This window comes from Pelophylax lessonae (assembly GCF_965119305.1).
Source record: "Pelophylax lessonae genome assembly, chromosome: 10".
NCBI classification, from domain to species: domain Eukaryota; kingdom Metazoa; phylum Chordata; class Amphibia; order Anura; family Ranidae; genus Pelophylax; species Pelophylax lessonae.
In genome coordinates, this window is record NC_138777.1 from 217,760,842 (window position 1) to 217,777,380 (window position 16,539).

At 45.6% G+C, this 16,539-nt stretch overlaps 1 protein-coding gene across 1 annotated transcript in view; it reads left to right on the forward strand.

Annotated features, from left to right (window-relative positions):
- Window positions 1-16,539, forward strand: part of MYLK3 (myosin light chain kinase 3) — a gene marked incomplete at its 5' end in the record, with an annotated part of 60,641 nt that overhangs the window by 38,744 nt on the left and 5,358 nt on the right. Inside the window, 4 exons of the mRNA XM_082269947.1 lie at window positions 3,622-3,692; window positions 6,200-6,328; window positions 11,516-11,668; window positions 16,037-16,169. Of these exons, the coding sequence (XP_082126073.1) occupies window positions 3,622-3,692; window positions 6,200-6,328; window positions 11,516-11,668; window positions 16,037-16,169 (486 nt within the window). The remainder of the gene's footprint in view (window positions 1-3,621; window positions 3,693-6,199; window positions 6,329-11,515; window positions 11,669-16,036; window positions 16,170-16,539) is intronic.

Genomic DNA, 16,539 nt, shown 5'->3' on the forward strand with positions numbered 1-16,539 from the left:
TCCCTGCTGCCTCCCTATCATTGCCCTGCTATCCTGGGCTCCTGTGCTGTGTCTTTCCCTGGATTCCCCCTTGCCCCCCCCCCCCAGCAGTGCTACTGGGTTTCCCCCTTCCTTCAGCCGCTGTGGAGGATCTGTCAGGAGAACAGGGAAGGAGCTGGTAAATGTGTCATTTACTTGTCCTTCCTTGTCTTAATGAAGTGATCCGTACCGATCACTTTTTAATTCATTCATAGCTGAGGAATAGTAAATGTACTATGCTTCAGTTTATGAATGAACGAGAAGCTCTGTACAAAGCCATTCCTGTTCATTCATTCTGTGCAGCTGAGGCTGGAGAGAAAGGGACTGATGAATCTGTCCTCAGTCTTTTTCTCTGTCTCAAAAGTCAGACATCAGTGGTTTAGACCAGTGGTCCCCAACTCCGGTCCTCAGGGCCCACTAACAGGCCAGATTTTAGGTATTACCTTGGGGAGATGCAGACTAGAATACTGCAATCACCGAGCAGCAAATTGTATCACCTGGGATGTATTTCACTTATCTTGCAAACCTGGCCTGTTAGTGGCCCCTGAGGACCAGGGTTGAGGACCAAGGGTTTAGACCCCTGATATTTCACCAAAGCCCACCAACAGGGCTACTAAAAAATATGTAAATAAATAAATTAAATTAAATTGTAAAAAAATAAAAAATAAAACAACTACTGACACCAGTGGTGAGACTACTAGGTCACACTTGCAACTGGGCTCTGGTGTTCCGCCACCATAGGGGGACCCCAAAATGGCAGGAAGGTGGCCTGTTGCGGGACCATAATAAAGGGTCCCACAATGGGAGTAAAGGGCCCCAGGATCAGTGGGAAGGGCCACCGGTTGGGGGCCAAGGGGGCCCATCCATAGGTGTGCGCAGCCTATTGCATTATGGTGTGCACCCCAAAGCTCAAACACACATGCCTTTCTCTGCAGCCTCAGCTGCACTGGACAGTGAATGAATAGGAAGTGCTCTGTGCTGAGTGGCTTCCTGTTCATTGACAAACTGAAGCATAGTAAACCTAGTTGTGTTCACAATGTTCATTTGGAAAAGGAAGGCACCAGTAAATTACATATTTACTAGCCCCTTTCCCCAGTTTTCATCCTGCAGCGTAGTGATTAGGGTGTGCCCAGGCACACCTGGCACACCCCCTGTGCAGGCCTATGGGCCCATCATGGTTTCTTGCATCGGGGCCCTGAAGGTTCTAGTTACGCCTCTGAACACATATATTACCGTGTAAAAGTTGCAGTACATAGCCTCTGCAGAGCAGAGCTGTGGGAGGGGCCCAGCAAACCCCACCCACTACAGGCTGCCTGCAGAAATCTACAGCAGGAGGTGGAGTCAAGACCAGTCATCCTGCAAAGGAGAGAGAGCAGAGATGTGGGAAGGGCTGATAAATTGGCCAATATTTTCGTACATTCACAAAAAATTTTTTTTTTTTACTTGACAGGTACAGTTGTGTAGGGATCTGGGGGTCTAAAAGACCCCAAACCCCTCCTCTGCACTTAAAAGCATTCAAAACGCAAAGTTTGGCTGTTTCGAATGCTGTCATTTTTTAAAATCTGGCGCTGAGTACCCGGAAGTGCTGTCATGACATCACTTCCGGGTTTTTACACGGAGACCCGATCAGAGCCAAATGCGGCTTTGATCGGGTCTTCGGCGGCGGTGGGACGGGAGACCCAGGTGAGCCGCGGAAGGCGGAGGGAGGAGGGGTGGGGGGGACTTCTCAGCCGCATCAATTGTCATTACAAGACAGCCGACCGTCGGCTATGGACGCCGGTACCGGGGTGATGTCTCTAGCTGCAGCCATCACTCCGGTACAGCACTTTCCTGAAATATCGGTAATCTCCGGGGCCGATTCCGATATATCGGGGAAAGTGCATATTAGCCCTCGATATATCCGCTTTGCCAATAATCGGTCGATCACTAGTTAGGATTATGCCAAACGACTACTTTACCTGCAAGCAGGGACACAGGACTTTGCTGTGCAGCAGGGCTGTGTAAATATCAAGACTGGATGGACAAGACAGAAATCCTATCGCAGATAAAACTGTCCCTGAATAGAGTGTATTGCATTGGTCTTTTAACCACTTGCCGACTGCCGCAAGTACATATACTGCGGCGGTCAGCCCCTCACAGGCAAAGTGATGTACCGGTACGTCACTAGCCTGTGAGGCTCTGGGGAGCGAGCGAGCGCACGCCGCCGGAGGCGCGCTCCCGCTCCCGCGCGGTCACGATCGTCCGTGACAGCGGGAGAAAGGCAGGCAGCTAATGTAAACAAGCCGCCTGTCATTCTCCCCTGTGTAGAAACACTGATCATACGGTTCTACTATGTAGGACCGTTGATCATTGTTCCTACACTTTAAGCCACAGCCAATCACAGTTAGAATCACGCCCCTAGGGACACACACAGCCCCTCCCTCTCAAATAAAGTTAACCCCTTCACTACCAGTGTCATTTTACAGTAACAGTGCATATGTATAGCACTGATTACTGCAGTAATGTCACTGGTACCCCCAAAAGTGTCAAAAATGTCAGTCAAGGGTCCGATCTGTCCGCCCCAATGTCGCAGTACCGCAAAAAAAATCGCAGATCGTCGCCATTACGCGTTAAAAAAAAAACAAAAATGACAAAAACCTTTCCCTTTGTTAGTAAACACGATAACTTTTGCGCAAACCAATCAAAATACGCTTTTTGCGATTTTTTTTTTTACCAAACATATGTAGCATAAAACAAATTGGCCGAAAATTTTAAAAAATTTAGATTTTAAAAATTTTTTTTGGGGAATTTCATATAAAAAAATGTGAAAAATATTGTTATTTTTGCAAAATTGTCGCTCTTTTTTTGTTTATAGCGCATGATCAAAAAATCGCATAGGTGATCAAATACCACCAAAAGAAAGCTCTGTTTGTGGGAAAAAAAAGGACGTCAAATTCGTTTAGGTACAGCGTCGCACGACCGCGCAATTGTCTGTTAAATTCACGCAGTGCCGAATCGCAAAATACCCCCTGGTCAGGAAGGGGGTAAAATCTTCCGGGGGTTAAGTGGTTAATTGCTTACCTGGAGCCCAGCTTTAAAGTGTAACTGAAGACAAGACTTCCTCTTTAGTTTTGTAGAGTGGATGCAGATTAGAACCCCTGTCAGATTTCTATTGTGGTCTGTGCCCCTAATTGTCATGTTTTATCATTATCATTGAGAAAGAAAATCCTAAATTTAGGTTGTCACCAGAACAGGAACAGAACAGGAATAGAGGGGATATCTTCCAATGGGAACACTAGTTCTGGTGACAGCCAGGGTTTTCCTCACTTTGGAGGGATTTCCTCCCACTTCCTGTTTTAGCTATGGGATAGGAAGTGAAGGGAAATCTCCCCAATGAGACACAGATGGCGAACAGGGGTTATAATCCTCCCTTACCCTATCCAAAATGAAAAAAAAAAAACGTTTTAGTTCTGCTTTCTCCACAAATAAAATGTTTTGTAGGCAAGAGTTTTTTTTTTTTTTTTTATAATTTAAAGAATTTTGTCTGATAAAAAAAAGTAAAGACTTGGTAAAACAACGTAACATGCATTGCTGATATTAATCAAAGCTTCTTCTTTTTTTCAGCCTGAAAATATTTTGTGCGTCAGTCGGACTGGAAACCAAATCAAAATTATTGATTTTGGACTAGCGAGAAGGTAAACAATCCCTTGCCGCAGTTATCAGAGATTTCATATAAAACACGCACAGCTCTTTTATGTGGGAATGTTGTCTAAGAAAAGAAAATACAAATATTATATGCTACACCTTGAACAGTATGGACAAGGTTCACATAATGTACAGTATATAATGATATATATATATATTTTTAAAGCTATTCCCAGTTTGTATTCTTTACTCAGAAAAGTCCCATCTGTGGTTCTCAACCTTCTCTAAACCCCCGTTTTTTTTTTTCTCCTGCTGTGATATGACTTTCTGTTAGAGGGTGGCTATGCTCATTCTCCATGGTCCCTCTGTATGTAGGAAAGTAGCTCGCTCTTGAGAAGGACTCTAGACTAGTGATCGACCGATATCGGTTTTTCGTTGCCGATACCGATACCAATATTTTGGTCAATGCATATCGGTATCGGGCGATATTGGCCGATATTTTTGCACATTTAAAAAAAAAATTTACATTTTTTTTCTTGACAGGTATTACTGTGGAGGGATCTGGGGGTCTAAAAGACCCCAAACCCCTCCTCTGCACTTAAAAGCATAAGGGCTCTTTCAGACGGCCGCTCCGCTGTTTTTGTCCGCTGCGGGACTTTTTTTTTTTTTTTTCACGGAGCAGATGACATTTGTGTCATCCGCTCCGTATGCCCGCATATCATCCCATCCGTTTGCGGATGATATGCGGACATAATGTAAGTCTATGGGCATTGCGGATGTCAGCGGAGGACACCGCTGACATCCGATTTTCCTTCCTTTCGGTTTTTTGAACGGAGGAAAAAATAGGGTTCTGTTCCGTTCCAGAAAACGGAACAGAACTGAAAGGAAGAAAATCGGATGTCAGCGGATGGTATTCCGCTGACATCCGCAATGCCATTGACTTACATTATGTCCGCAAATCATCCGCAAAAAAATAGGATGATTTGCGGACATACGGAGCGCCCGTGTGAAAGAGCCCTTAAAAACGCCAAGTTTGACTGTTTTGAATGCTGTAATTTTTTGAATCTGGCGCCGAGTACCCGGAAGTGATGTCATGACATCACTTCTGGGTTCTTGCATGGAAACCCGATCAGAGCCGAATGCGGCTTTGATCGGGTCTTCGGCGGCCGTGCAGGTTGATTGCCCAGGTCTCCGGTGGAACGGGAGACCAGGGCGAGCCGCGGAAGGCGGCTGAAGGGGCGGGGGACGTCCCCTCCCGCTCCTTGTAATGACAGCCGGGCGGCTTCTCAGCCGCATCGGTTGTCATTACAAGGCAGGCGACCGTTGGCTATGGACGCCGATACCAGGGTGATGCCTCTAGCTGCAGGCATCACTCCTGTATAGCACTTTCCCTAAATAACGGCAATATCGGTAACCTCAGGGGCCGATTCTGATATATCAGGGAAAGTGCATATCGGCCCTCGATATATCAGCTTTACCGATAATTGGTCGATCCCTACTCTAGACTATGGATTTGTACTGTAGTGTGCATAAAGCTAAAAAAATAAATAAATAAAATGAATCGGAGGTTGAAGCATTACACCAAGAATTTCGTCAATATAGAATCCCATAAAAAGCTTTGTCACAGAGCCGATGCCTTTCAGGGACCAGAAATCACCCCCTTTATCAGAGCTATAAAGATACGAAAAATATGAATAGAAAAATTATATAAATGAATACATCTAATGCATGGGTGTCCAACCTTTTGGCTTCTCTGGGCCACATTGAGTGTAGAGAAATTTTCTCGGGCCGCATATAAAATATATACTATAGTTAAGGTATATAAGTAATAAAATGCCGCTGCGCCCTTCCCGCGCCGCCGCGCCCCCCGCACTAATTTAACACAACTAGAGGATGATCAAATGAAATGGAATCAGTATACAGAGGTTTACTTCTTCTGAGAGATAATAAAGGAACACTCTAACCACCATGTGGCCGTGCCCCCAACCCCGACTTCCTTCCTCCCTCCCCAGCAAAAATAATATCGGCAGGGGGCAGTGGGCCGCATTGCCTGTGGTTCCGGGCCGCAGGTTGGACATGCCTGATCTAATGTATAATTTCATGGCCATGTATGAAATGTGTAAAATCAATATTGGTAAATCAAAAAACAAAATTATATATATATCTATATATACTGTAGATATCTATATCTACAGTATATATATATATATATATATATATATATATATATATTTTTTTTTTCATTCTATTTAATAAAATTCCTTCTATTGCTCTCAGCTTCCTACAAATCTCCAAGTTCCTTTTTTCCTGCAGTGATCCGACTTCCTGTTAGAGGGTGGCTACGTTCGCTCTCCATGGTCCCTCTGTATTCAGGAAGGTAGCCACCCTCTCTTGCTCGCTCCTGAGATGGACTATGGAATTTGTAGTGTGCATAGAGCAGAGTACTCAGTAATAAATGATTAAAATAGATTACATGGCCAGTACGTAGTGGATGTGTATTTTTGGAGGATAAGGATATGGTTTATTGTCCATTTAATATCCCGCACTGGTTTCACAGGTACAAGCCAAGAGAGAAGCTGAAGGTGAATTTTGGAACTCCAGAGTTTTTGGCTCCAGAAGTGGTAAATTATGACTTTGTGTCCTTCCCAACCGATATGTGGAGCGTGGGGGTCATTACCTACATGCTGTAAGTTACCCAATGGGTTGGATCTGGGACTTTTGCTGTGCTACTTTTGTTTATAAATCAGCAACAGAGGATTTGTTACATTGTTGTTTGTTGCAAGTTTTTTTTTCCATTATCAGTATGAGTGCCGGTTCACACTGATCCGACTTGTCAGGCGTCTTAGTCGCCTGACAAGTAGCTCCCAATGCTGTGCAATGGGACCGTTCTAATCAGAGCGACTCTAGTCGCTCCGACTTAGAAAAAGGTTCCTGCACTATTTTTTGGCAAAGTTGGAGTGACTTGTATTGACTTCTATTATGAGAAGTCCTTGCAAGCCGCGCTCAAGTCGGGCAACTTCATTAGTCGCCCGAAGTTGGGGCTACTTTGAGTCGGATTAGTGTGAACCAACTCTGATAGTAATATTTTTATACTGTTACATTCTCACCCTGAAAACCGTCAGCTTTAGGCCTCGTTCACACTTGCGTGACACCACCATGACACGTTTTTGGGGTGTTTTGTTGCGCATTTTTGAATGGGCCTCCTTCCATTCCAAAAACGTACTAAAGAAGATTGTGCTTTTTGGACATGAAACAAGTGCGATTAGCGTTGCGCTATTTTTGTGCATTTTGTTGTGGCAAAAGGGATGACTGCTACCTGCAATTGGGGTGCCATTAAGAAATAATGGAACCACAAGTGCGTTGTGCAATTTAGCACGTTTTACATGCGTTTGCAGAAACACTCATTTCTGACCATGTCATACTATGGCCAGGCATGAAAAGGGTATAGAGTAAGGATATGTTTAAAGGTTTTGATCAGGGGTTAGGGGTAAGAATAAGGGTCTCTTTACTTCTCTGTGGTGTGTTAAGGCACATTATGTCATTGAAATGCATTGTAATAAGGCAGCCTATTGAAATGAATGGACTACACCCTGATGTGCCAAAAGGGGGATGTGTGAGATCTTTTTTTTTTGTATTGTAACACAACTGTGTGATGCCTTAAGCCCCGTACACACGCACAGATCGTCGTCATACAAATGTTCGTCTTTTCTCCCCGGGATGTCGGTGTCTGTTGAAAAGTGCAAAGACAGCACAAGGACAGCACAAGAATTTTGTCCACAGACTTCAGCTGACTGCAGAAGTGATGTCATGTAATGGTTAACTTTCCCTGTGTTTTTTATTTTCTGAGCATGCCCAGTCTTGCAAATCTGCAGTCTGTCGGCTGATTTCTGTACTGACAGGCGAACAATCGTCCGTTCTGGTGTCCGCAGACAAAAATTTTCATGTTTGCAAGAAAGACTCTTGTCCGCGGATTGTGTGCAGACAGCTGTCGGAGGCACCATACTAACACGCGTACAATCGGCAGATCTTTCGTCCGCCGACGTTTGTATGACGACGATCTGTGCGTGTGTACGGGGCTTTAGTGCATTGGGGTGCGATTCAGAATAAGTGCTGGTTCACATATTTGCAATGCGGGAACCCTGCGAATCCACTGCGGTTTCCCACATCGCATTCAAATCGCAGGCAGTTCACACTGCCATATGCGAATCGCTGGGGGTGTCAATGCAAAGTTAACAAAACCCCCAGATCAGTTAGCATCTCGCAGTGCGAACTGTCAGTTCAGACATGAATCGGATCACATAGGTGTGAACCACCATGCGATCCATATCTGCTGCAGACCAAAAAAAGGGTCCTGAACGAGTTGTATCCGAATTCAATGCAAATTCAGCCATACAATCTGTAGTGCGCTGCGAATCACATGCGATGTCTGCAGGGCCGGCCCTACCATGGGTCCTGGTGGGACCATGGGACCCAGGCGGCACTTAGAGAGGGGCGGACCCCGGCCGCCTCTTCTCTTCTTCGGCTATTGTTAAAAAAAAAAAAAAAAAAGGTCCGCAGCCGGCCTGACATGCACACTGCGCCGCCGCTCGGGAAAGCCCGTAAACGTTCCCCTATTTCTGGGAATAGCCGAACATGTACGAGCTTTCCTGAATGGTGGCGGCGGTGAATGCGCGGTGACGTGTTGGCGCCGGGTGGCGCCATTTTTAAATCCTAAGGCGCCTTTATAAACAGGTAAGTGAGACTGCTCCACAGCCAAACTACCTGCCATTATGCGGGGCTGCAGGCATACTACAGAAGATGCAGTGCTGCGGGCATGGTACATACCCACAGCACTGCATCTCCTGTAGTACGCCCGCAGCCCCGCATTCTTTTGTACCATGCCCGCAGACCCGCATTCTCCTCTACCATGCCCGCAGCACTGCATTCTCTTGCACCATGCCCGCAGCCCTGCATTCTCATGCACCATACCCGCAGCCCTGCATTCTCCTGCACCATGCCCGCAGCCCCGCATTCTCCTGCACCATGCCCTCAGCCCTGCATTCTTATGCACCATGCCCGCAGCCCTGCATTCTCCTGTACCATGCCCGCAGCCCCGCATTCTCCTCTACCATGCCCGCAGCCCTGCATTCTCCTGTACCATGGCCGCAGCCCCGCATTCTCCTGTACCATGCCCGCAGCCCTGCATTTTCCTGTACCATGCCTACAGCCCAGCATTCTTCTGTATTATGCCCGCAGCACGGCATTCTCCTGTACAATGCCCGCAGCCCTGCATTCTCCTGTACCATGGCCGCAGCCCCGCATTCTCCTGCACCATGCCCGCGGCCCTGCATTTTCCTGTACCATGCCTACAGCCCAGCATTCTTCTGTATTATGCCCGCAGCACTGCATTCTCCTGTACAATGCCCGCAGCCCTGCAGGGCACTGTGGCACTATAGACAGGAGAGAGCCTGGTGCGCTCATCTGCCCAGTGTCTACTGCTCTGTCCTGCTCCTGCTGTCACTCCGTACACACTCACACTCCTCTGACTGCTTTCATAGTCCTATAGAATGTGGGGGCCTCTTGGAGGGCGTGAATTTATTTTTGGGGGGGGGCAGCATTTAATTCTCGGACCCAGGCAGCACAATGTCTTGGGCCAGCCCTGGATGTCTGTCATCACACTGATGTGAACCGGGACTGAATGGCACTGCAGCTTGGTAATGCAAAGACATTAATAGGCCCTGAGGGTTTTATTATGTGAAGGATGAAGTCTGAAGTGAACCTGTGCTTAAAACATCAGGTATATTTTTCTTCCCTCTTCCTCAGCGGTACCTATACACTCACTGACCACTTTATTAGGTACACCTGTTCAATTGCTTGATAACAAAAATTGCTAATCAGCCAATCACAATGCACTTAGGCATCTAGACGTGGTAAAGACAACTTGCTGAAGTTTAAACCGAGCATCAGAATAGGGAAGAAAGGGGATTTAAGTATCTTTGAACATGGCATGGTTGTTGATGCCAGATGGGCTGGTCTAAGCATTTCAAAAACTGCTGATCAACTGGGATTTTCACACACAACTATCTCTCGGGTTTACAGAGAATGGTCCGAAAAAGAGAAAATATCCAGTGAGCGGCAGTTGTGTGGAGGAAAATGCCTTGTTGAGGTCAGAGGAGAATGGGCAGATTGGTTCAAGAGGAAAGAAAGGCAACACTAACTCAAATAACCACTCATTACACACCAAGGTATGCAGAATACCATAATGCACAAACACATCGACCCTTGAAGCAAATGGGCTACAGCAGCGGAAGATCACACTGGGTGCCACTCCTGTCTGCTACAATTCGCACAGCCTCACCAATATTGGACAACAGAGGATTGGAAAAGTGTTGCCTGGTCTGATGAGTCTCCATTTCAGCTGCGACATTCAGATGGTAGGGTTAGAATTTTTGTTTTACTGGTTCAGGCTGGTGGTGTCACCAGATCTCAATCCAAAAGAGCACCTTTGGGATGTGGTGGAAGGGGAGATTCGCATCATGGATGTGCAGCTGACAAATCTGCAGCAACTGCGTGATGCTATCATGTCACTATGGAGCAAAACCTCTGAGGAATGTTTCCAACTCTATGCCACGAAGAATTAAGGCAGATCTGAAGACCTGGTATACCTAATAAAGTAGCCGATGAGTGTATATACAATAATACAAACACTGGGAGCAAAGAGGAATACTCGGACACGGAGGACCCTGTGGCGCATTCATTTTCCACCTATGTCAGAGCACCGGTGCTTGGCCTAGGTATATCATATGGGGGTCGGAAGGCAGTCCCTGCCCTGTGTTAGCTTCAAATCTTGACTTGGTTTTCCCAGAACTTTCTCCCTTGACCCCTTCAAAAGAAGAATGTTGGGGCAGCAAAAGGAAGGTGAGTATGTGTGGCTGGGGAGGGTGGTAGTTAAACGAATATAAAAGCAAAATGCGTGGCTAAAATGCGCGCTCACCTTCAGTATAAAGAGACAAAGCCTTTGGATGTCACCTGTCTATGACGTAACGCGTAGGAGGAGCTAGTGACGTGAAGCAATATTACACTATATGCTGTTTATTTTTTATTTATATATCTGGGGGAAAAACATCGAGAGGAGAAGTCACCCCACAGGGAGGAATTTTATCACAGTTTGTCACAAGCATTGACTTGATTGTTAGAGGTGAGAGCACCAGATTATCCAATCGATGAGTGGATGAACTTTTCACAGACTTTTTTCTTGAACTTTCCCTTTTGGACTTTCAATATTATATATATTTTTTATCTCTAGACTTACATTTTTCAATTCTTTTTTTTTTTTTTGCACTTTTTGGCATCGTTTGCACGTTTAGAAATTCACTGCAATTGGGAATTTTTTTTTTTTTAAAGGGGAAATTTTTTTTTAAATATATTTGGACTTTATATTTATTCAGCATTTGATTTTTACTTGCTTGTTATTTATATATATATATATATATATATATATATTGAAGGTTTATCATATTGTTTTTATCTATTACACTTCTTGGTTTATCATATTATTATTTTAGCTTCATCACACATCTGAATAGCGCATTACCCTTTGCTTTGATATTTCTCTTTGCAAGCTCTTGAGTACTTGTGTTGGTGAGTGCTGCAGTTTATTTATCGGTGTGGATAGTAGCCATCCCATCAGCGCACCTGTTCTCACACTTTATTGGTAGTTACATTAACCTTTTACGTTTCTCGCCAGTGGCCCTCATGATTGACGCAGAGGCTCTTGCTGTTAAGCTGGCAGTCCCAATCATTGGTTTATAATTAAGTTAAAAAACAGCTAGGAGCTCAGCTTTCCATATGTGAAATTGTTCTCCACCCGGGCATCATTTTTTTTCTTTGTTAGACTCAGCGGTCTATCTCCATTTCTGGGAGAAAGTGATGCAGAAACCATGAACTACATTGTCAATTGCAACTGGGACTTTGACTCGGAGGCATTCGATCAGGTGTCCGAAGAGGCCAAAGACTTCATCTCAGGGCTTTTGCTCAAAGAAAAGAGGTAATAAAATGTAAAAAGTTTCTTTGATGATGTTATAAAGCAGGGATGCCCTACAGCTGGAAGGAGATTCCATTACAGTAGGACTGTATGATAGTTACATAGTTACATAGTAGTTGAGGTTGAATAAAGACAATAGTCCATCCAGTTCAACCTGTGTAGGTGTGTGTGTGGACGTATTCACTTCCCATACCCCTGAATGTTTTGATCTTTGAGATGTACATCCAAGAGTCTTTTAACCACTTTACCACCGGAGGATTTTGCTGTCTTACGTCCAGGCCACTTTTTGCGATTCGGCACTGTGCGACTTTAACTGACAATTGCGCGGTCGTGCGACGCCGTACCCAAACGAAATTTACGTCCTTTTTTTCCCACAAACAGAGCTTTCTTTTGGTTGTATTTGATCACCTGTGCGATTTTTACTTTATGCGCTATAAAAAAAAAGAGCGTAAATTTTGAAAAAATAATATTTTTCACATTTTTTTTATGAAATTCCCCCCCAAAAAAATGTAAAAATCAAAATTTTTTTAAATTTTTGGCCAATTTGTTTTCTGCTACCTATGTTTGGTAAAAAAAAATCACAATAAGCGTATTTTGATTGGTTTGCGCAAAAGTTATTGCGTTTACTAACTAAGGTAAAGATTTCTGTCATTTTTGGTGTTTTTTTTTTAACGAGTAATGGCGGCGATCTGCGTTTTTTTTTTTTTGCGGGACTGCGACATTGCGGCGGACAGATTGGACCCTTCACTGACATTTTTGACACTTTTGGGGTTACCAGTGACATTACTACAGTAAACAGTGCTATAAATATGCACTGTTACTGTAAAAATGACACTGGCAGGGAAGGGGTTAATTTTATTGGAGAGGGAAGGGTTAATGTATGCCTGGTGCTTACTAACGTGTGTGGGGGGAGGTGATTGAGTGACACAGGGACAGATCGCATGTTCAGCTACGCTGAACCCTGCAATCTGTCACTGTCTGTCACTTAGGAGATCCGCCCGCTTTGTTTATACAAGCGGGCGGATCTCCAAACTCGATTCCCAGACGATCGGGGAAGAGCGGCGGTGATTACCGCCGCTCCTCCCCTGGCCCGACTCCCGCTGTGACTGAATACAGCGGGAGCGAGCCTCCGGTGGTGCGCGTGCGCCGCCCACAAGGGGAGGAGTCCAGCGACGTAGGTCTACGTCGCTGGACGGGAACGAGACACTTTGCCGCAGCAGAGATCGAGTGAGCGGTCGGCAAGTGGTTAAAAACAGCCATACTCCCCCCAGTTACTACCATTTGCGGTAGAGAGCGGTTATGATACCCTCCGGTATAGTGCAAATTTCAAATCATCAACTTCTCAGCCAAATGGCTGTATTACATAGACATCTCTGGCAGTCATGGAGTTACTTTAGAACAGCCATACTCAACCAGGGTTCCGTGAAACCTTTGGGTTCCTCCAGTGGTTGCTAGGGGGTTCCATGAGCTGTAGCTGATTGACCTCCCATCTGATGGTTCCTGCATAATCCTGGCTCTAATGCCACTTGGCAGAGACAACTGCACGACCTGATCTTTTAAGGCCCCAGAGGAGTTATTGGAACCTTTAGGGCCCCGGTGCAAGAAATCATGAAGGGTCCCCCTGGCCGGGGCCCTTCCCTCTGAGCCCAGTGGAGGAATACCAGGGCTCGGTTGCAACCACGATAGTTCCGCTACTGGTGTCAGTAGTTTGTTATTTTTGTTATTATATTTTTTTATAATATCATTTTTTATTATAAAGATAGAACTAGTCCTGAATGATTTTTTCCCCATATATGGTCACAATTAGCTCCTGTGTATGGCAGATTTACTTGTACAGATACAAGCCATTAATTGGGAAAACAACCTGTATCCTTTCTAAGTGGGGTATAATCAAATCTGTTATACGATTTGAAATTACACCCCCGATTTACTTTACAACAGCACATTTTAGGATGAAAGTTTTGAAATTTTTGGTGAGGCGAAAGAACCCTTGTAAGGTTTTTATTGTTCCACGCTACATAAATTGCTAGTGGCAGAATCTCATTTCACATACGGTATACTGCAGGGGTCTCCAAACTTTTCAAACGAAGGTCCAGTTTATTGTCCTTCAGACTTTAGGAGGGCCGGATTTTTGCCAGTGGGGGCAGAAAATGTCCAGACCCAGCATCAGTGAGAATAAATATGGCCTCAGGGCTGGTGGTCAGTAGGAGGAGTAGTGCCCTATTAGTAGGAGGAATAGTATCCCATCATTGGTATCTGTGGAGGAAATAATGCCCCCTTGTTGGTGTCAGTGGCAGGGATAGTGCATCATACCAGTTGGAGAAATGGTGCCCTGAGGGCCAGATAAAGGCAAGCAGGGGCCACATCTGGCCCCCGGGCCGCAGTTTGGAGACCCCTGGTATACTGTATACAACTATTGTAAGTCAGTTGAATCCAACCACATTTGAAATCTTACAATATACAAACCCTTAGAGCCGGTTCACACTAGCGCGACTTGTCAGCCTGACAAGTCGCGCTCCCTCGTGGTCCATTGACCGCTACAGGACCCGTCCTAATAGGAGCGACACAAGTCGCTCCGACTTAGAAAAAGGGTCCTGTACTACTTCGGGGGCGACCTCGGAGCGACTTGCATAGACTTTCATTATGTGAAGTCCTTGCAAGTCGCTCCGAAGTCGTGGTGCATGGGAATGCACAAGTCGCCCCCGAAGTAGTAAGGAGTCGTGTCGCGCTAGTGTGAACCGGCTCTGAAGGTCCCAACCCGAAATGTGTTGAATTATTTGTTTTTATTAAAACATCACTGTGAAATATTTGACCACTGGTATGGTGCACCTCTCGCATAGTTAAGGTTTTTATTGCTGTCTGTGTCATCGTTTGGGAGGTTTACTTTCTGTATTTGTCTTGGTGACTGTTATCATTGGTCCTGAAAGTGAAAGCGTTAAACTTGTTAGGGTGGCAATTGTTTAAAAAGGCATTTCCCATGGCAGTGGCGGAGCCAGAGGGCTAGCTGGGGTGGCAATTGCCACCCCAGACAAAGTCCTTGCCACCCCTGTTGCCACCCGCTGAAAACATTACACTCATTGGTAGGGCTAAACGATAGAGTGTGGGCGACAGTCACATCGCCGAACGTACGACACTCAGTGGTGGTAGAAGGTAGCAGAACAGAGCCCGACATCTGTCCCACATCTTCCGTCTGCCTGCCTGCAGCTAGTTCTCCTGACTGAGCGGTGAGCAGCCACGCCGTGACCAGGTCCCCCATATAGATCCCCCCTTACAGCAGGCCAGGGTGAGGTGAGGTCCCATATAGATCCCCCTTACAGCATGCCAGGGTGAGGTGAGGACCCCCATATAGATCCGCCCTTACAGCAGGCCAGGGTGAGGTGAGGTCCCATATAGATCCCCCTTACAGCATGCCAGGGTGAGGTGAGGACCCCCATATAGATCCGCCCTTACAGCAGGCCAGGGTGAGGTGAGGTCCCATATAGATCCCCCTTACAGCATGCCAGGGTGAGGTGAGGTCCTCCATTAAGATCCCCCCTTACAGCAGGCCAGGGTGAGGTGAGGTTCCGTCCCCCATATAGATCTCCCCCTTACAGCAGGCTAGGGTGAGGTGAGGTCCCCCATATAGATCCCCCCTTACAGTAGACCAGGGTGAGGTGAGGTCCTGTCCCCCATACAGATCTCCCCCCGTACAGTAGACCAGGGTGAGGTGAGGTCCCCGGACCTCACCTCACCCTGGCCTGCTGTAAGGGGGGATCTATATGGGGGACGGGACCTCACCTCACCCTGGCATGCTGTAAGGGCGATCTATAGGGATCTATATGGGGAAGGGACCTCACCTTACCCTGGCCTACTTTACGGGGGGAGGTCTATATGGGGGATGTGTTGCTGCTACACTGTTCATTGGTTAAGCTGACACGCAGCTCCTTCGTGTTCCAAACGGCTCCAAAACAAAACATAATGCGACAGCACATACAGGATACCTTGCAAACCCTTTGCCACCCCTGTTTTAAAAGTCTAGCTCCGCCACTGTCCCTTGGTAAGGGGCATTTCCTCTCACTTCACGTTCTGTCTACAGGAGAGTAAGTAAAGGGAAGTCTCCCCTAAGGGGACATAGGTGGCCATACAAAATCTCAAAGGGGCTTTGGCCTTCCCCTTCTCTATCCAAAACTAGATAAAAAGGTCTTGGATTTAGATATACTTTCAGGTGGAACTCTCCGTTATAGAGGGAGGAAAATGGACATAAAGGGCTTGAGTTCGACAGAAAAAAAAAAGTAAAAAAGAAAAAATAAGCAAATATTTGCAGCAAGACCATGTGACTATTGACATCGATTTTTTTTTATTGGTTGTTTTTATTTTGTTTCCTACTTTTAGCTGTAGACTGAGCGCCGGACAATGCTTAAAGCATGAGTGGCTGACGAATTTGCCCCTAAAGGCCAAGAAATACAAAGTTCGCTTGAAGTCTCAGATCATGCTTCAGAAATACATGGCCCAAAAGAAATGGAAAGTAAGTATTCCACATCTCTAATGTATTTAATTTATCTTCCTATTAAGTACAAGAACCTCATACCTCATAAACATGACCGAAAATTAGTTCCTTGGATTTAATGATCGATTTGGGTAACAGTTACACATCTATGGTCAAACCATAATCTTTGCAGCCAGCAAATGTTTTTGGATGATGGAGAAAAGTATTGTTTAAAAGGAATTTGCATGGATAACTACAGGTATTTCCTCGAGGTAAAGCTGGTGTGAAGGGTGTTTGTATAGGAATGAGGCTACTGGTTTGAATGAAATGATCATTGGATGTTTATTGAAGATCTTGGATGGTCAAACGTCCAGTGACTATTATATATGCACCATATGCCCAAACGTTT